Raw genomic sequence first — 23,301 nt, 5'->3', positions numbered from 1 at the left:
TAATTAAATTGAATTAGAATTTTGATTCAACTGAATCGATATTCTAAAAAAAATATGTCACATATATCATTTGAAATATGCTTAAAGAAAAATTAAATATAGAAGGCAGAAAGGAATCAACAATAAGATAACACAAAGACAAAACTAAATTATTAATGAATCGGTTTGGATCGAACCAATTTGAAATTGATTCAGTTTAGGTTAGATTCAATTTTTGGATTCAATTTGAACACTCTATAACACTGAAACCCATCAGTGGAGCACCGAAAAGAATACCAAACCGACTCTGAAATCTTATATCTATGCGTTCAGATTTTGGATGGAAATATATAACATTAAATTTAAAGAAACAAAAACATAAATCACTAACGGAGATGTATACATGTAATTTATTTTTTTTCTAAATAAAAAAAATTGTTTATGTTTTCAACAGGCATATATATATATATATTATCCATTAAACTTAAATTTATAGGGATTAGTATTCATTTTGCTTATAATATTTAACTATTGTCGTAGGAGTGTGATATGACCGATAATAGCAGTCGTGTTTTGATCCGTTATGACCAACCGTTACGACGGTGGAAAAGTGGTAGGCCGTTATTAACAATTTAAACTGGTTTAATGTTGTTTCGGCCCCTTAAACCCGTTATAACGTCTTCGGGAAGCAAAACCCTCGTAAGACGTTCGCTCTCTCTCCGCGACAGCGGGCGGCCAACCTTCCTCGCCTTTCGTTCCTGGCTTATTATTCGGCCGAAGGCAGGCGAAGCTCGAGTCTCTTTTCTTCGCTTCCGACGTCGATCGCGCTTTTGTTTGTGCCTTCAGGTGTAAGAAGCTATCACCGTGCTCTGTTCCTGGTGTCGTCAAGCCGATGGCGGCTAGGGTTTGGAGGGGCTCTGCGAAGGACGCGTTGCTCAATAAGCTCAAATATATATACGGCGTGGGGCCAAGGCGATTTAGCGCGACCTTCGAAGCTGCCGCCGGTGGCGCTCCGAGGATCCCACATTCGTCTAAGAAGGTAAGGAGCCTTTTGCTCTCCTTAGCATTTCGTCGAACAGGTGGTTGACGGTTTGGTTTAGGTGCATTGCTAAAACGAATTACCGCGACGTAGTATTTTGTTCTTTAGGTAGTAAATGCTGTATTTTGCTAGATTTTTGACCTCATTCACGGAACACAGTGTTATACCATTTCCTGTCCGCTTCATTCAAACAAGTGCATACTGCTAACAAGATGGTATACTTGTTATGAATGATCGACTTCTGACTAAGTAGTGGAAATTTTGAGGTATGCGCTCCACGTTGGAAAAAAAAAAAAGGTCAGTAACATCTATAATTTTTCGTGTGCTGAGGAGTAATGATATTGTACGAGCACAAGTTGTCATGTTGATGATAATCAGAGATGCTAAGGATGCTTTCAGTTTTAGTTCCTAGTTGAAATTGATCATCCTTGCTCACCGTCTAAAACCTACTGATTGTCCTGTATAGTGCAAAAGGGTTTTCTGTCATAGAAATGCCTGCCTAAACTGAAACAAAATGTCAGCCATTTTAAGCTGAAATTGCTTGAAGTCTGCAGAGCAAATTAATGATGAAAATGATTTTGGTATGTCACTTAGCAAGTTTCATGTATCAAAAATGGTAGTTAGGTATTGGACAGAGATCAGAAAGAAGTAAATCAGCATAAAGGGAAAGTAACTAATTGATCCCAGTCAATATGAAAAAGTTTTTCATGCTGCCACCTTTATTTGCATTTTTTTACTTTGAAAATAAAACTAAATAAATGAGACGCTGACGAAAGAGCCTTGGTATTCCAGGGGAAAGAAAATTTGAGAGAACAATGTGTAAAGTTAGGAAAAGAAGAAAGAGAAGTGATAAGGAAAAAAGAAGATGACAGATTAAGATGCTAAGCGAGGAAGGAAAACTTTAGGGGCACTGTATCTAAAAACCTTGTTTATGCAGCTTGTGTAGAGAGAATGAGCACTTTAAAAGTTTCAATGACCTAGCTATGGATTTTATGGATTTGTTGACATCAAGTATATCCAAGGCACCTCTTTGGTGTTGTGGAAGTGCATACTAGATAGGATCAGCACAATTAGATGTTCAAAGCATACGCAATTAAATTGTCTTTGATTGTTGTATGGTATGAAATCCCCTTACACTAAGCCAGCCACTTCCTATATGGGTTGATCCAACTTATAGCTTTGCCAAGCAAATGCAATAGCTAGTTTGTTATTCATTATTGTACACAAGTGATGCCACATAAGTTGAAGAAAGACGACATCCATCTTTGTGCTAAGTTCTACCACAGTATCACGTGGGATTACCTAAAGCATGTGGCCCACGGGCAGTACTCATTTGTAAGAGTTACCTTAGACCTTTATCTCATGCAATGCGACTTGAACATAAAGGAAAAGGTTAGAAAGATAAACGTGTAGATAATGTCGTCATCACATGAAATGGGCAAGATAATCAGATCGCAAGCAACACAAAGCATCCAGCTTTTATTAGGCACAAAGTCTCTTGAAAGTGGGCTAAACAATCTCACACAAAGGGGGTTCCCAAAGCAAGTATAGGCCCAATGTTCACTTAGCACTTATGTGAAATGGAAAGTTAGCATACTAAAGACGTTGCAATATCCCTCTCTCAAACGTATAACCAATGCCCCATCCAATTCGGTGCCACCCATGGGTTCAAGGGTGTTGAGACAATTGACATTTCTCACCATAAGGCCATTAGCTAGGAATTGGCCTGTGCCACATGAGAACGAAGTTGTTTTGACTATTTTTTCCTCTGTACGACGTCGCACAACTAGAAACATTTTTGAGTTTTACAAGGTAGAAACAAAAAACAAAAATAAAAACATTGACAACAAATCAAAACGGGGCTATAGGTAGTACTTTTTGCCTTGTACAAGTTGTCTACGAGAAAACACTTGAAAACATCGAACCGAAAAGCGTCATGGACATGCATCGGACATCTTGGCTGCATTGCTCCATGACATTCTCCCTGACTTGTTCTTTCAATGCCTTAAAGTTTTCTTGTAGGCTACAAATTGATAATCCTTAGCTTTTAATGTGTTTCTCAACTTTTATTGTTGAGTTGTCGACTTTGGATTGCCCATTTTATCGTAACTCGCCACTGAGCTGGATCAGTTGGGGAAGTTGGTTGAATTGGAACTCTTCTCGTTGAATCTTTTGGATATGTTGGTCCGTAAGAGAAGAGCCTTTGGGCTTGCGTTTAAGCCCTTATGAGTTGTTACTCTACAAGAGCTTGATTGTTGCTTTACGGGATCGCATCTTTTCACAAGTACATCCTGAGCTAAATAAATGAACATCATTTTATTAATATGCATAAATTATAAATATTTATTATAATTTATTTTTTCATCAAAATACAAGTCAAAAGTAGCCCTATGCCTTATTGAGAAACATAGTGATGTTAATTCAAAAATAAATCCAACTGGCTCTACCTAGCGGTAGAGAAGGTCTAGTCTCCATTGGAATTCGATCTTGTGCTACCGGGAGGCTGCTCTGAAAATAAAAAAACAAAGAAATTTCAGTAACGTTGAGTAGGACCCCTATAAGTCAAGCGCTCCCCCAACAGTGGATGAAGAGGTTTTATCTTACCGGATGAGTTTGTGCTCTCCCAAGTGCGGATGGAGACAAACCCATAACACACTCCCAATAGCAAATAGAGTGGTGTCTCGCACCCGCTAAAGTGGGGACACATTCCTTCCAAGAGCGGATAACCAGTCGCCACATATGACGGCCCGCTAATTCCCGATGGGAATCGCCCTACTTGCCCTGGGCAGGGAAACAATATAATTTTATATTGGTCATGTCTATATCAGGATGAAATAATACATTGAAATATTTCTTTTGAACATCATTAATGTCAAATAATATCAGTTAGCCCTCAACTAACTTGAACTATAGTTCAATCAATTCAATTGAACTCGATTTAACTAGAACCTAACTGAATCAGTCTCTAATCCTTATTTAACCGATCTAGAATTACCTTAGACTACTATAATTTGAAACATATTAGGTTCAATTTAGGTTAAACAGACTTGAATAAGTAAAACCGTTTCAGAATCACCCTGAATCGGTTTAAACTAATCAAATCTGATTTGGTTCAATCAATGTTTGGGCTCAAATCAAACAAAATAAGGGTAATGGGCTAGATTGCATAATATTGGGCTAGGTTGGGTTTCAGAATCACCTTAAATTGGCTTAAACCGATCAAATATGATTTGGTTCAATCAATGTTTAGGCCCAAATCAAACAAAATAAGGGCAATAGACTAGACTACATAACACTGAGCTAGGTTGGTCCAGCCCATGTACCGGTCATGTGTTCTGCACATGATTGTGCATGCACCACATCAGGCTAAGCTAGCACATGGATTGGTCATGTGCACTGCACATGACCGCCCATGTTGGGTTTGGCTGAGCTAGCCTGTAGGTTGGGGTCGGATCTGCGGGTTGGGTCTTGTGGGCTGTGGCTGAGCCTGTTGGTTCATTTTAACTCAAATTCTAATCAATTCCTTCAATGCTGAATTATGACATCATAGAATTATAATTAAACATCTAATCATTAGCAATAAGTCATTAAAACATAATAAAAAAACAACAGATTGAAAAGATAAAACTGCATAAGGATGAAATAGTATTCTTATTCAAGTATTGTAGAAATCTAATAAAAATCAAATATCATGCATCCAAGATAAAAATTTTAGAAATGCATATGACATGAATAATTTTAACTCGTTTTAATCCCAAAATAAAAGTTTAAACCTTTAAAGGGATAAAAGAAGATTTTAGAAACTTCATATAACATGTTTTAATCCAATAATAAAGTTTTAGACATTTAAAGGAATAAAAGAATATTTTAGAACTACATATAACATGTCTTAATCCAAAAATAAAATTTTAAACATTTAAAGGAATCGAAGAAAGTTTTTATTTTTCAAGAAGGCTTGGAGAACCTCTCTCTCCTCAGTAAGATGCAACTCCTCATTTCTTTCGTTACTAGGCTCGCTTGATGAGGAATTAAGAGGAATCCCTTCCCTTAAATAGGAGGAGGTGAGCCCTTCACCTTAGGTATTTTTTTTTATTTTCATATTTATTTAATATTTATTTTTGTTTAATTTGTTGACAAAAATAACATCACCCTACTTAGTAGTATGTAATATCACCTTTCTTGGTATATTGAATAATTATTTCCTAAATTTCATTAACAAGAAAGGAAATGAAAAATTATACCTAAAATAGGGATTTGATTACATTTCTCCCCTCCTTAAGGAACTTTGGTCCCCAAATTTAGTTTACCTCAATAAATAGATGAGGATACTACTCTCTCACATCTTCTCTTTCCTAAGTTGCATCTTGGTCCTTTATTAAGGGTATAACTTTATTCATTAGAACATGCTCTTTTCTTTCCTAGATCCAGATTGGTTGCTCTACGAAGGTGACATCATCTCTTAGTTACAGAGATTGATAAGACGTGACATAGGATGGATCCTTGATATATCTTCGGAGTATAAAGACGTGGAATACAACATGGATGCAAGCTAAAGCTTGGGGCAATGCCAATCTGTATGTCACAGGTCCAACTTTCTATAAGATCTCAAATGGGACAATGAATCTAGGGGCTAACTTCCCCCTTTAGCTAAACCTTATGACTCCCTTGGTTGGCGACACTTTCAATAAGACGTGACCACCAACTTTGAACTCCAGATTTCTTCGGCTTCGATTTGCATAACTTTTTTGGTGACTTTGGGTTGCTAATAATCTCTAATGTATAATTCGAACATTATCAGCATATCTTTAAATCAATAGAGGTTCAAAAAAATTTTATTCTCCCACCTCATCCTAGTACACAAGTGATTTGCACTTTCTCCGATAAAGAGCTTTAAATGGGGTCATCTGTATACTAGAATGATAGCTATTGTTATAAGCAAATTCAATTAGGTGCAAATGCTTATCCAAACTTTTACTAAAGTCCAATGCACAAGATCTTAAGAGCAAGGTATACAATTTCGAATAATATCGCCCGTATTGGGCGGTACGTACCGATCCGTCAGCTGACCGGTACACGGACCGCCCGTTACTGAACGGTATATATATATGTATATGTATATATATATATATATATATATGTATATGTATATATATAAAAAAATCTTATGTGTGTGTGTGTGTGTGTATATATATACACACACACACACACACACACCACACGCCGAGCAGTATCTCGAACGGTATATCGCTCGGCATACAGTATCATACCGTACCGAGCGAATGTCGAAACGTCGGTATGATACGATATTTCAAACCTTGCTTAAGAGGTCTTCAAGATTTTGTATTGTTCTCTTAGATTGACCATTTGCTTGGGGGTGAAAAGCTATATTAAATTTTAACTATGTGCCCAAGGATTTCTGTAGACTTCCTTAAAACTGAACCTTGGATCCCTATCAGAGATAATACTAATTGGCACCCCATGATATTGAATGATCTCTTTAACGTATAAACTTGCTAGTTTCTCCAAGGGATATTTCTTATTAATAGGGAGGAAGTGAGCAGATTTAGTGAATCTGTCTATTACTAAAATTCCATCATATCCTTTCGTAGTCTTTTCACAAAATCCATAGTGACTTGCTCCCACTTCCATTTAGGAATTAGAATCTTTTGCAATTTTTCCTTGGGTATTTGATGTTTTGCCTTTAGCTATTGGCAAACCAGACATTTAGAAATAAACTCTACCATGTCTCTTATATATATATATATATATATATATATATATATAAGTAAAAAAAAAAGGGGTGACGTCGCCTCTTTTCTGCCCATGTGGAGCAAAGGTGGGGAGAAGAAATCGTTTCCTTCTCCCCGCACAAAAAAGGGCGATGAGGCAGCGGTGTCGTCGCCTCGTTTCTTTTGCCTGCGTGAGGAGAAGAAACGCCACCTCAACGACGCTCGCTTTCTTCTCCCTGGGATGTCGCCGAGGATTATTCTCCCTGTGCGGATAAGGAGAAGTCGTCGATGATGCCGAGGCCTTGTCGCCTCAGACGAGGAGGGAGAGCGGCGCCGGATCTCCAGGTTCTCCTCTTCTTTCTTCTTCCTCGACTAATACCACTCGGTAGTGGGCGGTGATGATCGATTTATAATGGTAATGGGGTGGAAACAGTCTCAATCAACGGTACTGCCCGGTAGCGAGTGATATTATTCGAAATTAAAATAATTGAAATAACCATTGAAGTTTTTTCTTTATTAACTAGTGTAATCATGGATATTCATCAAATATTCCACCTTTCTTAATTAGTAGGAGCATTTCTTCTTTGTGGACTTACCAAAAAAAATTCTTCTTTGTGGGATTTCTTTCATTCAGTAAATATTTGTTTTTATTTTTATTTTTTTATGCAAAGGGTAAGTAGCAAAGGTGGGACTCGAGCCCAGGATCTTGCGATAAACTGACAAAGTCTTTACCGCTAAATATTTGTTATTTAGTATTTTAGTTATACCTCTATCATATGTCATATTTTTTCTCTGTGAGCTCATTATTATCACCGTCAACCCTTGGTCCTCTTCGTGTGCTTTGCACATATAAAGATCCATGGGTATAAGAAGAAAGAAATATTAAACATGTGCCTAGATATAAATATGTATGCTTCCTTTTGAACATGTGACCTGATGTTCACATACATATATGTATGTATATTTGTATTTTCATGTCTGTGTGATGGTACACGTTTGAACATATGGTGCAGGTTCTCGTGTTTTGCTATATCTCAGCTATGTCATTTTATTTTTTTAAGTTTCAGAACCCCAATTAACTGTAATGTGGTACAAGAACATATGGATCCATAGTAGACTGCTTGTCATCTTTGCAGGGAAGGTTTTTAACTGGAACCATGATAGGCTTGGCTATAGCTGGAGGAGCTTATGTCAGTACTGTAGATGAAGCCACATATTGGTACACTTTTCCAGATTTTGATGTGTGCTAATTGAGATCCTGCTTTGGCATACTTTAAGTTGAATATTCATCAATAAGGATCATTTGTTATGAACTGTTTGGTGGGATTTGATAGTTGACATTTGATGTTCTAGGGCTTCTTCTTAGTGATGTGGCTAAGAATCTTCTTCTGTATTGCAAGTTAAAAATGTTTTATAATTCTCTTTTGTTTCTCGATGGTTTCTTACAATAATGTTAGATCTTACATGTTGGTGGAATTTATCTGTTTGTGTGATATGTCTTGTATCTAAACATTTATATGCACCTCTTTTGTGGCTTGTGCACTTCATAATTTTGCATATTTAGTTCATTCTTAGCCTTTTTTTTTTGCTTTTTCTTATATGTTTTCATTTGGTCCGATGATAGCAGTTTAAATTAATGCATAAGAGGAACTAGAGACTATTTGTGTTGCATGCTCTGGGTAAGAAATATCAATGTGGGATAAATTTTCACTACCACAAGTATTTTGTTGATAATCATATACACTGTTTCTATGTTGCAAGTGTGATTTAAATAAAGAATTCTGCTACAACATATTTCAGTCTTATAACTTCAGCTTTCTGGAATGCATTCTCTAATGATGGTAATTTGACCAAGATCATGGTTTATTATTCTCAGTACGATGGTGATGGCAGTGCTGCTATGGTGGTTGTTGTCACAATGATGTGAGGGTGTGGAAATTATGGAAACCATTTTTTTAGTTTTCCAAAGTCTAGTTTCCAGAATAAGAAACTATTTTAAATTAGTAATTTTTCTTAGAAAATTTTCTGGGGCTGGAAAAGTTTCCATTAGTAAACATGCCCTATATTCATTTGTTGCTCATTAAACATTAAGTTATTTTCCTTTGATTGAACACAGTAAGCTAAGAGTTCTTTCTGTTGCAATGGAAAATTTAGTTTCACGTTCTGGAAGTTCATAGCAAGCATTTGTAGAATAAGCTGCAAGCTGTTCTTGCAGGTGTTTGCCTTACTTTAATGACCTTGCAATCAGATTGAGATAACAGGTATTAGTTGGTTGACTATAGGTGAAGGATCATCAGCTTGATTTTTCTATAGACTGTTTTTTCCAAGGATTTTGTACTAAAGCCTAGATGACTGTTTCTTCTTGATGGTAAGCATTCCATGTTTCATTTATGGAGAAGCATCATGTTTTATTTTCATGCAACTATTTACTTCGCTAGTGGCACTTAATTGATTAAGAACTTATCATTTCCTTGGTTGAGGTCCATAATTTTGTTATTAATTATTCTCATTGTGGAATACCGCATGCTCTTTGTTGTGAAATGTGCATAAATTCTTACATTGTTTCCATGCACTGTACTGTCAAATTAATTAAAAGGCTGTTGATATGACCTATTTTGTCTCAAACTTTTTGTGTCTGGTATCTCTGTGTTTGACCTTACAGTGGGTGGCTGTTTAAGGCTACCAGGATTGTCAACCCATTTTTTGCACTGCTAGATGCAGAGGTTGCTCATCGTCTGGCAGTATCTGCTGCTGCTCATGGTTTTGTTCCCAGGGAAAAACGACCTGATCCGACAATATTAGGTCTTGAAGTCTGGGGACGGAAGTTTACTAATCCCATTGGACTAGCTGCTGGTTTTGATAAAAATGCTGAAGCCGTTGAAAGCTTATTAGGTTTAGGATTTGGTTTTGTTGAGGTTGGCTCAGTCACCCCCATGCCTCAAGAAGGAAATCCTAAGCCACGTATTTTCAGACTACCAAAGGAGGGGTAAGCATGTATGTTGCATCTACTTTTATAATACCCTAAGTGATCTATCACTTCTCGAACTTTCTGTGTTTGCTATTTTCCATGAAACAGAATTGTTGCTAAAATAAAATTTGGTACTTGAAATATGTGTCTACCTGTATAAATTTGTGTGCCTGTTCTGGTGGCAGTGCTATAATAAACCGCTGTGGGTTCAATAGTGAAGGCATAGTGGTGGTTGCGAAGCGTCTTGGTGCCCAGCATGGTAAGAGGAAAATGGAAGAAACTTCAAGTACTTCCCCTTCATTGACCGAGGAAGTTAAGCATGGAGGGAAAGCAGGTCCTGGCATCTTGGGAGTCAATATTGGCAAGAACAAGACAAGTGAAGATGCTGCTTCTGATTATGTTCAAGGAGTTCATACTTTATCACAATATGCTGATTACTTGGTATTTTCTTGGTCATAGGCCCCAAATTAATTGTTTGATTTGTACATTTAGGTCAGTGTGTTTCAATCATATTCAGATGGTCTTGTTTTATGCTGTTTAACAATTTCATCATCCATGATTTTCTTATAACTTTAAACTTTTATATTACTGCATTCTTGCTTACTGTTTGTGCCTTTAGTTTTCAATTGTCACTTTAAGCTACATGTGAGTTAACTAAAATAATTTCATCTAAGGGGAAGTCATATGGGTTTATTTGTGTTATCATTGATACAAAATTTTCAGTCATGTATTTTTTGGACCGAAAAAGCTGATTTGAAGTACATTAACTAGATGGTAAGTATTTAACTTTTAGTTTCGCTGCTTTGAGGCTAAATTTGCACCCAGGTTAAGGTTTCTGGTGTCAGTACGAGAAGTTAGGAGGTTTTTAGCAATGGTTTTAAGTTTTAACATTATTGTGCATGTTCCGACCAAGGTTTAAAATACGAGTCTTATACAAGTTTTGTGCAACCTATCAGTTTGGTATGTACTGGACAATATAGTATGATATCAACTGGTATGCAAAACAATAATAATTGTAATTATCAAGAATTGCCATCTCATGCCACTGATAGTGTCGATTGTGCGATTGTGGCCCGTACTGGCACATACTGTTTTTTGGAAAGTTGGCCAGAAAATAGCCAAAAAAATGTCTGAAAAATATAAAAACCCCTTTAAACCTAATTTTCCTAATTTAATTTAATTTTAATTCAATTTTAATAAGAATAAAGTCCAAATGAGTAATAAATGGTTTGTAATTATAGGTTTTTAGGTGCCTAAACTAAATAGAAAGACACTAATCACCACTAACTAGCTGTGATGAGGCAAAATTATTCTTAATTTCTGTCTAAGCTCTAAAGTATGATAATGGACCTATATGAGCCTAATATTAAGAGAAATATATTAATCAACCTTAATTATTCATAATAAGACACTAATAAATATATGTAATATACATATATGACTCAAGTCAGGCCCTTGCGGCTCAATCCATGCGCTTGTGGATTGGACCAAAGTTTGACGTGAGCCTTTAACAACCCTTGTTTTAGCTCGATTCGGGTATGACCAGTGGCCCATGGCAGCGCAGCACCCAGACCCATATGCTGCCTTGGCCATGGCCCGTTGTGGCTCGGCTAGTTGCCCTTGACACTAGGTCTAGGGTGATTTCATATTGGTTCAGACCAATTCAAGATGGTTTGATCTAGATTGGACCTATTTATGTCCAATTAGATCACTTTAGGATGATTCCAAATCTTTCTATAAGGATTTGATGTCGGTTCAGTTAAGTTTTAGCTGAATTGAGTTTGGTTCGAGTAAATTGGACCAATTCGGATAGGGTTCAAGCCAGTTAAGGGTTTATTTGGTTTTGACTCATGATGAGATTGATGATTTATTTGATATGTTTTGAATGAATTTATAAGGTAGAATTGTCTATGAGATCGTTACGATATGAGCCTTGATATGATATTAGGACCATTCTTGATCTTGTTGAGGATAAGAAGGCCAATATGCTAGTTGGACAATTCCCTTCGGTATCTAGCAAGGTATCATACTTGACAACTAGAAGGTTCCTTTCATTCATTGGTTGGATGAATGTGTTCCCACTCTGGACGTAGGAGATGAATTGGATGGACCTATAGAGGTTTGATGAGTGTACTACTACTAATTTGGATTTATGTATCTTGGACCAATGTTAGATTCAACAAAATTAATAGGTTAGTTATTCCATCAGATTAGATTGTGACAGGAACTTCTGAAATGAGGCCGGTCCTTGTCCCACTTCGGGCTCTAACCAATATATACCGGTCGATAAGAACCAAACCAGGAGAAATTGAATTCCTTGGTGTAATTATAATTACTAAGCAATAATGAGCCTAATTGTGGGAGAATAGTTAGTAGTTCATGAACTTGCTATCTAATCTTGTTTTTGGATGAAATTGAAGTTGCACAGGAATGTTAATTGTCTGCTACTTATTAGTTGAAGTGGTGTATGTGAATATCTAACTATTATTTTATTTTATTGATGCAAAATAGGACTTCTTGGGTAAGATATATTGGAGACACTCTCAATAACTTAGACTGGTTGAAACAGTTGGTTGGACATTAGTTGTCAGTTCTAAGATTGTTGGATGTAATTAATCAACTGGTTAAATTGGTTAAACCGTTAAAGATGATTGGACTAATCATGATAAACTAAACTTGGTCAATCAATGACTTAATTGTAAGAAACAGAAACCTACCTGTAATATTAATGTGGACTGAGAATGTTGTATTTCTCTCGTATAACTTCTTATACTTTGTCGTTGATTCTTGCAAGAATTTTGTCAGGTATTAATGAGTTACATTAAATATTCTGTGAATTATCATGTCAATCACCTTGATAAGACATTAAGACCTAGATCCTATTGAACTAACACAAGGTTGAAGCCCTATCACAATTTAGGATCTAGTCGTAACCACTTAAGGTAACCACCCACTTCTCTCCTAGGAAAGGATGAGGGTGCCCATGGTTAGGGGCATTTTTGAAGGACATATTAAGTTTTATGAGTTATGACTACCCTCCAATTTTTTCCTACAAGGACTTTAAGTTTTCAGGCAAGAGAGAAGATGAGGGTTTTGGACTACTTGGCTTTAGTTTGTCTATTCATTTCCTGTCTGTTTTGAGTAACGTTCAATGTTGAAATTCCTTAACAGGGGTTTTCTATGAATGGATGTAATTGACTGTATTCTTAATCCTATTGAATTCTGGATGATGAACCCAGAATTTTAGTTTCTCATTTTTAATGCATGATCTCCAAGGAAGACTACCATTTTTGATTTGGGTTTGCATAACATGATCTCATTGGATGACCTTGATCTAAAGCATTTGTATCATATCTTTCTGCTAATTGAGTATTATTTCAGGTTATAAACATTTCTTCACCAAATACTCCTGGTCTTCGCAAACTTCAGGGAAGAAAACAGCTCAAAGATCTAGTTAAAAAGGTTAAAAACTTGAAAAGTATTCTGTATGCTTTTACCTTCAAGAGTCTGTTCTTTGATCATTATGATTGGCATATAGGTGCAAGCTGCTCGTGATGAGATGCAATGGGCAGAGGAGGGACCACCACCCTTGGTTGTAAAAATTGCTCCAGACTTGTCTAAAGAGGACATTGAGGATATTGCAGCTGTAAGCTCTTTGATGATCCTATTTTGCCCCATTGTAAATAGCACATATGCTTATCATTGTATTTTATCTAATTTTAGGTTGCTGTTGCTCTCCACCTGGATGGACTGGTAAGCTTCTATAACTTTTTTTTTTGGGGCAAGATTCTATAATCCTCTTGAAGCCTTGCTTTTGTATTTTCAAATTAAAATAGACAATGTAGCTAATTAATGTTGGCTTCCCTTGTCAGAGGAATGCTGTGGAGGTGCTAGGTTATGATTTTTCACTTATAATGATTAGCTCCTATATGGTTTTTCGCACATGAGTTGATCTCGCTGTTAGACATACTCAATCGAGTGATTGTTCATTGTTTTCCTGTTTCTCCTCTTTCTTCTTGATCTTGTGTGATGTTAACTTTGAGGATCTTTACAGTCTTGGATGACAAAAGTTTTCGTAAAGTGCCTCATTTTCTCAATTACCAAGTTGTAGAACACGAATATTTGTAAACATTCTTTGAAATTAATTTCTCTGCAATTTTAGGGCAGCATATTTTTGGTGCAGACATAGAAACATGGACATTCTTATGCAGACATTTCTTATCAATTTTATCTAGAAATTTAAAGCAGGATTTATTTACCATTTGCTAAAGAAGTAATTTCTTTTATTAAGTTATGAACTTGGCTAGTGAATTATGAACTTGTAGGAAGCCTGCAGGTTCTTTTTCCTTAACCTTACTCTTTCTTTGCTTAGTTCTGTCTAGAAAAAATTCAATAACTAACTTGTCTAGTGTAATTATGGGCAATGCCTCCTCAGATCATATCAAATACAACAGTTTCGAGGCCTGATCCTGTAAGTAATCACCCATTAGCTGGAGAATCTGGGGGTTTAAGTGGAAAGCCACTCTTTGATATGTCCACCAACATTCTCAAGGAGATGTATATTCTCACTCGGGTACTTCCCCTCATTCTTATTTTTTTCAACTGGCAACTTTTACTTTGGCCCTGAATTTGTAAGCCATTTTTGTTGTTTTTTACCTATGACCACAACCAAATTCCATCTTTCCAACTTATTTGATAATGCTGACATTCCTCTTAATTTTGCAGGGGAAGATTCCACTCATAGGTTGCGGAGGCGTAAGCAGGTAATATGACATTATAGTTGAACCTAAATTTGCTGGTTGATTGGACAAAATCTCTTTTGAAGTTTGTTAAATATCTATTGAAATGCAGTGGTGAAGATGCATACAAGAAAATTCGAGCTGGAGCAACACTTGTCCAGCTGTATACAGCTTTTGCCTATGGTGGACCAGCATTAATTCCACAGATAAAGGTTTTTACTGCTACTGATATAGTTTGTAGTGTTTTAAGTAATTTGTACTTGAAAGTCCAAGTGTCCAACTTGTTTTCCATAACATATCAATGACAAAGTTTGCTTGCTAAATAGATGTGTAATTTGCTAAGTTGTAGGTTGGATGATATCAAAATGTTAATCTTTCAAATGAAATGACTTGTGACTTTAAATGAAATAGTGATTTGTGATTTTTTGCTTTTGATTCATCTTTTGTGCTTGATTTATTCTCTAGTTTCATGTACATTCATCTGTCAGATTTGTGTGTGGAGTTCTTGACTGAAAGCACCTGCTTATACTCTCGTTCTTTGTTTGATTGGTTAAGAAATGATCCACAGACCAGTTTTGTGCTATGCAGTTTTTTTGGTGATTAGTTGCTCATTGAGGTCATCTACATGTTTCATTTTTTGGCCATTTAGGTTTGTGGAGGGCACATTGATGAACTCAAAATATGTTTACCATTTGATTCCATAGAAAATAGTTGCCCGATTTATTTGACCCTAGACAGCAACATAGCATATTCTCGAACCAGACTATGGGGACCAACCAAGACCACATTAGCTTCCAATTCAAAATATTCAAAATTTCAAATAACCTGGCCACATAAAATTGACTCCTCGATTCTTAATTCTATCAATATGGAATACTGATAGACATAACTATGACAAACTCTATTATAGTAACTCGTCGATTGTGCTTTGCTTTCATTCATTTCTACTATTTAAAATAGCTTTTGCTGTTTCTGTGGATCTGCAAAATGAACTCCTGATGCAAGTTTTTTTATTATCAGGCTGAACTGGCGGAGTGCTTGGCAAAAGATGGTTTCAAGTCTGTTCAGGAAGCAGTCGGTGCAGATTGTAGATAAACATTGCAAAGTAAGTGCCAAGTAATGACTGCGGTGAATGCTTTTGCTGATTGCAAGCACCACACAACCGATTGATTGTCTTATGAGCCATCTTGTCTTAACAAGGTCAAAAGTACAACTTGCAAGGAATTAAGAGTTGGTGGTGCCACATGTGTTTGACTATCTAGTATCGGCTAATAAGCTGGCCTTGAATTTCGTTTTATCTCTTGGAACTTTGTTCCTTCAAAACTATGTAGTTTTATCTGTTACAGACAGCTTCCAAAGGCATACCAGGAGACCGTCAGATGACTCCAAAATTTTTGTAATGTTGCTTTTTTTTGTACCACCACCAAATAGTTTCATGATACAGATGGCAGAGCAGAGCGAGGGAAAAACTCTTTATGGCCCTTGAAAATGTGCGATTGCGTTGCATGAAACTAATGGAAGTTCTCACTCGTTATTACATAGTTGTGTACGTAATTAATTTGTCTTTGCTTATTTCGAATAATTATTATTCATCAGCATTGTATGTTTATGATATGATTCTTGCCTGCATAAATTGTGCAACACTTCCATTTGCCTATGTTGCTCTTAACCTTTCTGATCCTGAAAGGAATAGTAATTAGTGCCTCTATTTATCGTGCTTAATGTTCTCTTTTAGCTTATGTGCTTCGAACCGCAGATTAATTATTTATCTTCTTTCTTCTTGCCTTATATATTTCATTAGCATAAGTACCAATAATTCCTCGGTTTCATTCAGCATATGGTGTTTGTTGTAGAATATTCAAATAGATTCATGGCAAGCTTCATCTCTAACTGAATTGTTCGTCTGACGTGTTGGAAATTGGTTGTTTAACAAGTGATAAGGTTCAATTTTCTTGCCCACATTATTACTTGTTGGTGTATGAATGAAGTACGCAGCTTAGAAACTAACGCTGGCAGAAACATGGCACCCCATTCCTGCTTACCAAAATTGGATCCCCGATCCGATTCAACTATCGGAGCTTAACGTTTGACCACATCCACTTCAACTGACCCTATTTAAAATCAATTTTAACTATCTAATATCGTTATTTCTAAAACCATATCATATTTTAGAGTTTTGCTCAACTTTTTGAACCACAAAAAAGGTAATTCAGAGTGATTTGTGTGACCCCATTTAAAATCATTGTATTGTAACTAAGGTTATTTGAAGTCAAAAACTATCTAACATCATTAGTGTTCCTGAATATTATCTCTAAAACCATATTTTAGAGTTTTGCTCAACTTTTTTGAACTACAAAAAGGTAATTCAGAGCGTTTTGTATGCTGATCATTTGGCCTTTAATTTCATGAACTTGAATGCCAAAACCATTCCATATGTTTGTATAAAGTTTTGGAGTCAATTTGGATGGAAAAGTGATTTTAAGATTCACTTGCACTAAATTACAGCACCTTAAAATTAGTATGATTTCATTCAAAATCATTGTATCTTGATTCGTCTAAAGCCAAAACTATTTAAAATCATTTGCATGTCCTCAAAATGAGTACTAAAACAACATTTGAGAGCTTTGGTAATTTTTTTAATATTAAAACTATATTTTACATCGATTTCAACCCATTCAAAGTTGAAATTATATCGAATTGGCTTTCTTTTATCATTTTGGCCATAATGATGTGGAGTCCAAGTCCAAAAATTCAATTCATTCTATATGTTTATAGAATGTTTTGGAATGAATTTGGATGCGAAAAATAGTTTCAATAACCATTGTAAATTAGTGCAAACTCGTTCAGAGCCATCGAAGCTTAAGTCGTTTGAAGCCCAAAATAACTACTAAATCACCTGAAACTCTAGGATTTTAGTTCTAAAATGATATTTAAGAGTTTAAGGATTTTGTGAACCTTAAAAATGATATTTTATAATATTATAGTTTATTGATAACTATAATTGTGCGCCCCCCCCCCCCCCCCCCCCCCCTTCTAATTTATGGATTTGAAGGGCAAAAAAAAAAAAAAAAAAACCCTTCTATATATTTATAGACATTTTCAGAAAGAATTTGGTTAAGAAAATCATTTTGAGGCTGATTTACACTAAATTTTGAATGAGTATGCATTGATTTTAGGCCTTATGGAAAGTTAGCATGACACCATTCAGAATTTGTTTGAATTAGTGTAACTTATGTAATTTGAAGATAAAAATATGTAGAATACTTCCAACTCTAGGAATTTAGTTCTGCAGTGATATTTGAGATAATGGTATTTGAAATTTTTTTGGAATTTTAAATGATAGTTTACATTGATTTCAACCCATTGAATCTATGGAGGGTCTTTTTAATTAGTTAGCCTCTACTTCTGAGGATTCAACACATTTATCCAAAGTTTTGTAAGTAGAGATGGAAAGAACCTCTCTAACATTGCACTATATTGATTTTGAATAGCATTACATTCATTTGCATTAATTTTAGTCCCTACTGAAAATCTATGTAACCCTATACGAATCGAGGTAACTTAGGTAAGTTAAAAACTAAATACACATAAAAAGACCTAAAAACTTAGTTTTGAAATAATTAGTAAAATTTTTAGCCTTAAAATGGCATTTTACATTGATTTCAACCCTTTGAGAGTTGAAATAATGCCAAATGGTGTTTTTTATTAGTTAGCTCATAACGTTATGGATCATAAGGCCAAAAACCCTTCCATCTATTTATACAAAGTTTTGGATAGAAAAATCTCTTAGAGTTTGAGTTACAATGATTGATTCTGAATGAGATTTACATGGGTTTAGACAATCAAAAATCAGTATAATCCCATTTAAAATTAGTGTGACTCGAGTCATTTTGAAGTCAAATGTACCTAAAATCAACTAAAAATTTTATAAATTTAGATCTATAACGATATTAAAATTTTAAAAAAATAAACCTTGAAATATATATATATATATATATATATATATATATATATATATATATATATATATATATATATATATATATATATATATATATATATATATATATATATTTCAAGTTTGCCAAGTTTCTTAGAAAGAGTAGTCTCGCACCCATAGCTATACTCTACTTGCCTACCTATGTCAATTGTCTTTCAAACTTTTCTTTTGAGTATCACATAGTTTACTTTGGCATTGTAGCAATTGGTACTTTGGCTTGAGGCATTTCCTCATAATAACATTTACATCCTGTACTCGAATCCTAGGTCACCCAAGAACTAGATTCACAAAGTTCAATCAACAATTAAGAAGAAACAAACATACTAATCTAAAAAATAGAATACTAATCTTTAAAGGCCATGATCTTGGAAGAACAGAATACCAGAATGATTTTTTTTTTCTCTTCTGAAGAACATTAAAGAAGCATATCTTAAATAATTCTAACAGTAAACATTTTAGTGCTGGCTATCCCAAAAATCGTAAGTAACCTAAGAAAATTAAGTAACAATATCTTAAGTTTTCAAGATGTAAATGCCATAAAACAAACAACATCTATTCAGGAAAATAGTGAGGATGACAAGTAATGTCCCCTTCAAGATCATTTAGCTCAGTCATGGTGAGAGAACTGCTGCCATGTCCAATTATTTTGTTTGGGTTGATAGGAGAGTGCCTCCTATCACTTCTAGCTTTCTTGACATGTAATGTTGAGCTGCAGCAGTCTTCATTGACGATGAACTGGTTTCTACTGCTATACTGTAGTGAATCCAAAGGACTCCGCTGTGGCATTCCCTTGTTTCCTCTGATAATCTTAAGAGAGAATAATAATTGAAATAAGATGAAGGAAGAAGCTTAAAAATAAATAAGAAGCTTCAACAAGATCAAGCTTCATGAAATGATATTCTGAAAAAGAAACACCCTCTTCACATTTTTTGAATGTTTTAAGTTTCTTTTCTATGTTCAAAGAAGGCAGAAGACATATATCTTACATGATTCCCGGATGTTGGATTCCTGTAGATGAATAAAAAGTCCCCTGCTTGAAGGCAATGTGCTCTGACAAAACCAGCTGATCATGGAAAAAATAAGAATGAGCTGTGGTCTAGAAACTATGAAGTTGTTCTTCCATACCTGTATTTTCCAATATATACATTCTACTCTTGTTGTTTGGCCAAAACCTATGAATAGTAAAAACAAAGGCAAAGAGTTACGTATTAATCATTATAAACACACACACACATATGCACATTTACATATACATACATACATACATACACACACACACACACACACACACACACACACACACACACATATATATATATAATACAGTATTTGTGAAGATTACAGCAACTTATTTATGATTTGCTACCAGTAAAAAGTAGTGTTGATTAAAAGCATCAAAAGGACAACTTCGATTCTGTTTAAGCAATCCTTTCTTTTCTACCTTATTGCATGATCATCGGCATCAAGCTCAATGAACATAATTTACATCAAGAAATACCTGAACTTGAACTTCCATGTAACTGCAAGTGTCATGTCATCCATGTCAAGCAGGATCCCTTCTCTTTCAGATAATGGAGGAAGATAAGCCTCAGCCTCCCTCTACATGTAAAATTATCTCACAAAAATGATATTATAACAAACTGTAAAATTTGAGGAAAACACTAAACTAAACAAGTTTGTTAATGACTAATTTATCAACTATTAAAAACCTTCTCAAACTGTTTACAAAGAGAAATGACGAGAAAAGAAGTAAATTAATATCATACCTTTGGTAGTACAATTCTCCCAATGTTTGAAACATCACTATTTGTCAACTCTTTGCATAAGATCATTTGCAGTTCTTTACAACTGAATTCCTACTATTTTAAGAAACTTCACATCAATCTTGCATACTATAAAATGTATTGGCTAATCACTAGAAGTGTTATCCTTCATGACAACATATGTCAGAAATGTCAATGGTTCTACAAATTGCAAGTGGCCAATGCACAGAACAACATGCAAAATCAGTGTACATGAGTAGGATCCATATAGGAGTCTCTCATGATTAATAAATGGCCAGTGATAGTGCTAAAGACGAACATTAACATGGAAAATAAGCTTACAGATCATCCAGATTTATGTGCTACAAAGGATCAATCTATTAATAGTCAAGGAACATCAACATAGATAAGAAAACTTAGTCAAATTTATGTGCTAAGAAGGAGATCAACTCATCAAAAACTCAAGGCCGCTTGAACTACAAAAGAGAAGCAAGTCAAAGTACACAATTCCTTACTTCTGATGCGAGGTTAAACATCTGATGATTTGATATTTGAAGCATTCCTAGATGACAGTTCTCCAATGTTGGAATCGCTCTGCTGCTGCTGTTGCTTATCCACTCCTGCCACAACATTCTTTTTCTTAGAAGCTGGCAATTAATTCCAGTTCTTTTAATACACAGGAATTTCCATATGGCTACCTCTTTTTTCTCATCCATCATATTCAACATATCACTTGTGACAAAATTCATGCACGAGCCATTATTTGGCACCGGAAAGACAATGTTTGAGAGCATTTCTTGTAAAGAACTAGAACTTGCTTGAAGTACTGAAAAAAGAAGTTTCAGAAGTTAAACAAGAGCTGCCTCGAAAACATGATGTTAATATAATGAGTATCATGTTTAGTGGTAACTAAAGTTCTAGTGCATGCACGTCAGCCAAAATTTATAGTGATTTTTGTAGTCTCAAGTAGGTTGACTATGTCAATGTTAGTTTCCAGGACATCAGTGGATCATGGAATGTGCAACACCTATACAGTCGCAGACTAAAATATATTTTAACCAACTAATCTGTGTGACTGTCTATATTTCAGCATAAGTTCTGATGAAAAATAAAAATTACAAATTCTATCGGCAGTTTTGGACAACTGAAACATTAAGATACTAATTGTAGTCATAAAACAATACAACTTAGAAATAACTCCCAATCATAAGTCAAGATAATTCACACAAAGAAAAACATAAAACTTGAGTGAGAAGCTCATACCCGATTCAAAAGAACCATCATCAACAATGTTTTTCAAGGTGTTTATGGGTCGCATCAATCGCAAAAAAGAACTAGGAGGATTTTCTCTGACATCGCTCGTGAAGTTTACATATGGAACAATATCATCATGTGGGAAACCTTGACAAAACTTGAGCTGGTTATTTGTCACCCTTGCTTGCCCTGCATTATTTTCTGTCAGATAAATTGGCAGTGAATTGAATTCCATGGTAGCTTAGGAGAGTGTACAAAATGATATATATAGAAAACAATAAAAGTATGAACATAACGTTATTATCTACTCCTGCATGTTTTAATAAGCTGAATATAAAACTAGTAAAGAAAAAGCTGAAGAGGAAACTGAAAGATTCCTAATTGCATAGTATGAAGTAGACAACAAGAATGCTTGACAAAATACAAGAAGAGGGAGGACTTTTGATAAGATCAATCAGTCATGTGATGATTGATTATTCAAGCCTCACCCACTTGAACATGTTGTGATTCAAGAACAGAGTTCTACTGAAGCATATATCGGTTCCTGACAAGTCCAAGCCCAAAAATACTACTTGAATTGACTGAATCACACTCAGAAAAACCCATGTTTCAGTTCAACCATACAAAAATTAGATGGTCCTTCTTCCCCCAAGAAGTAATCACCAGTTGATACTTGAAATAGAAGCAAGACCATTGAGGCACTTAACACCATCATGTCCGAAGGAAAAGTGGAAACTAAGGATGATTAAATTAAAATCTCTGAGCAAATTCCAACAGTTGACAGTGTTGTCATATTAAACATGTGTCAGATATAAACCTTTCCCTATCTCTTGAATTTCGATCGATATAATCGTATACGAAAAAGATTAAACCTATAGATGAGACATGATCTATGTTGAGGCTTTCTTTTTCTAATTGCTTATTTTTTTTAGATTTTTTTTATAACCAAATTAAATTCCTTATGAGGGTATTACACCAAGCCATGAGTTTCAATCATGCATGTGTTTAATCAAAAAGATCTATGCAATAAATGTTCTAAATCTGGTTCACATGTTAACAATTGGCAATTAAGAGGGATGCTAAAACTTAGTCTCGGTCTAATAACTTGAGCTTGTGGATTATTGATCATGCAATCAAAATCTTTATGGTATCTGATTGATATTCTTAATACTCACCCTAAAATATTGTTTATGAATATGATTTATACTCTTTGTTAAAAGGCGACCTCCAACTGAGGACACTTGCAATCATTTTTGATGCTTAGTCATACTCATATAACTAATGGGTAATTAGCGGCCTACTTAAAAGCTAACCTGAATTCAACCGGAAACCAGGAAACAGAAACCCTGCAGCATCGCTCTCCTTGTCACAGGCCCCTCCATTTCCATTTACCTTTCTCTCATTGCCCCAAGAACTCAATGCTGAACCTGCCGGGGGTCTTGGTAGTGCATCTCGACCGCCGCCGTTCTGCACAACGCCACTGCAGCACTCCTCAGCCGAGTGGCCGGACCTACTCGCGCCCATTCTCAGCTGAGCTTCACAGTCCTGATGCCCAGAAAGCATAGGAGAATGCATGCGTGCAGACTAGCGGCGGAGTCGATCCGAACCTCGGCGCAGACGTAGGTGATGGAGACCATTATCTCGGTTTAAAGGAGGAGAGGGATTGGCGGGAGGAGTTCGAGATCGCGGTGGGAGGCGAAACGTCGGCCGCGGGCCGTTCGTTTTCGTGCCCGCGGCCATTAATGCCATGTGCACGAAGTTTAAAGCGAGGGGGGGGGGGTATGTTGGGAAGAGAGGCGGGGTTGAAGTGGGAGTAGTCAATCTCGGATT

The 23,301-nt window shown here is 35.6% G+C and overlaps 2 protein-coding genes across 2 annotated transcripts; one reads left to right on the top strand and one right to left on the bottom strand.

The window, feature by feature from the left end:
- Positions 1-643: 643 nt before the first annotated feature.
- On the top strand, positions 644-15,991 carry LOC103977309 (dihydroorotate dehydrogenase (quinone), mitochondrial). Its single transcript, XM_009392796.3, has 11 exons — positions 644-1,018; positions 7,884-7,966; positions 9,410-9,733; positions 9,901-10,156; positions 13,097-13,177; positions 13,254-13,361; positions 13,439-13,468; positions 14,151-14,288; positions 14,441-14,478; positions 14,567-14,666; positions 15,475-15,991. Exons 1-11 carry the CDS (start codon positions 872-874, stop codon positions 15,547-15,549), a joined length of 1,380 nt encoding a protein of 459 aa, XP_009391071.1. The 5' UTR covers positions 644-871; the 3' UTR covers positions 15,550-15,991.
- Positions 15,992-18,980: 2,989 nt separating this feature from the next.
- LOC135636276 (B3 domain-containing protein Os04g0676600-like) lies at positions 18,981-20,827 on the bottom strand. The gene is made up of 5 exons (XM_065147924.1): positions 20,733-20,827; positions 20,221-20,310; positions 19,953-20,053; positions 19,441-19,626; positions 18,981-19,261 (listed from the first exon to the last, which is right to left on the bottom strand). The coding sequence occupies exons 1-4, from the start codon at positions 20,775-20,777 to the stop codon at positions 19,551-19,553; spliced, it is 312 nt and encodes a 103-aa protein (XP_065003996.1). The 5' UTR covers positions 20,778-20,827; the 3' UTR covers positions 18,981-19,261; positions 19,441-19,550.
- Between the last annotated feature and the right edge of the window lie 2,474 nt (positions 20,828-23,301).

This window comes from Musa acuminata, chromosome BXJ1-3 (genome assembly GCF_036884655.1).
Source record: "Musa acuminata AAA Group cultivar baxijiao chromosome BXJ1-3, Cavendish_Baxijiao_AAA, whole genome shotgun sequence".
Classification (NCBI taxonomy): domain Eukaryota; kingdom Viridiplantae; phylum Streptophyta; class Magnoliopsida; order Zingiberales; family Musaceae; genus Musa; species Musa acuminata.
The sequence above is the reverse complement of the archived record's forward strand: the minus strand, read 5'-3'. Positions and strand labels throughout refer to the sequence as shown.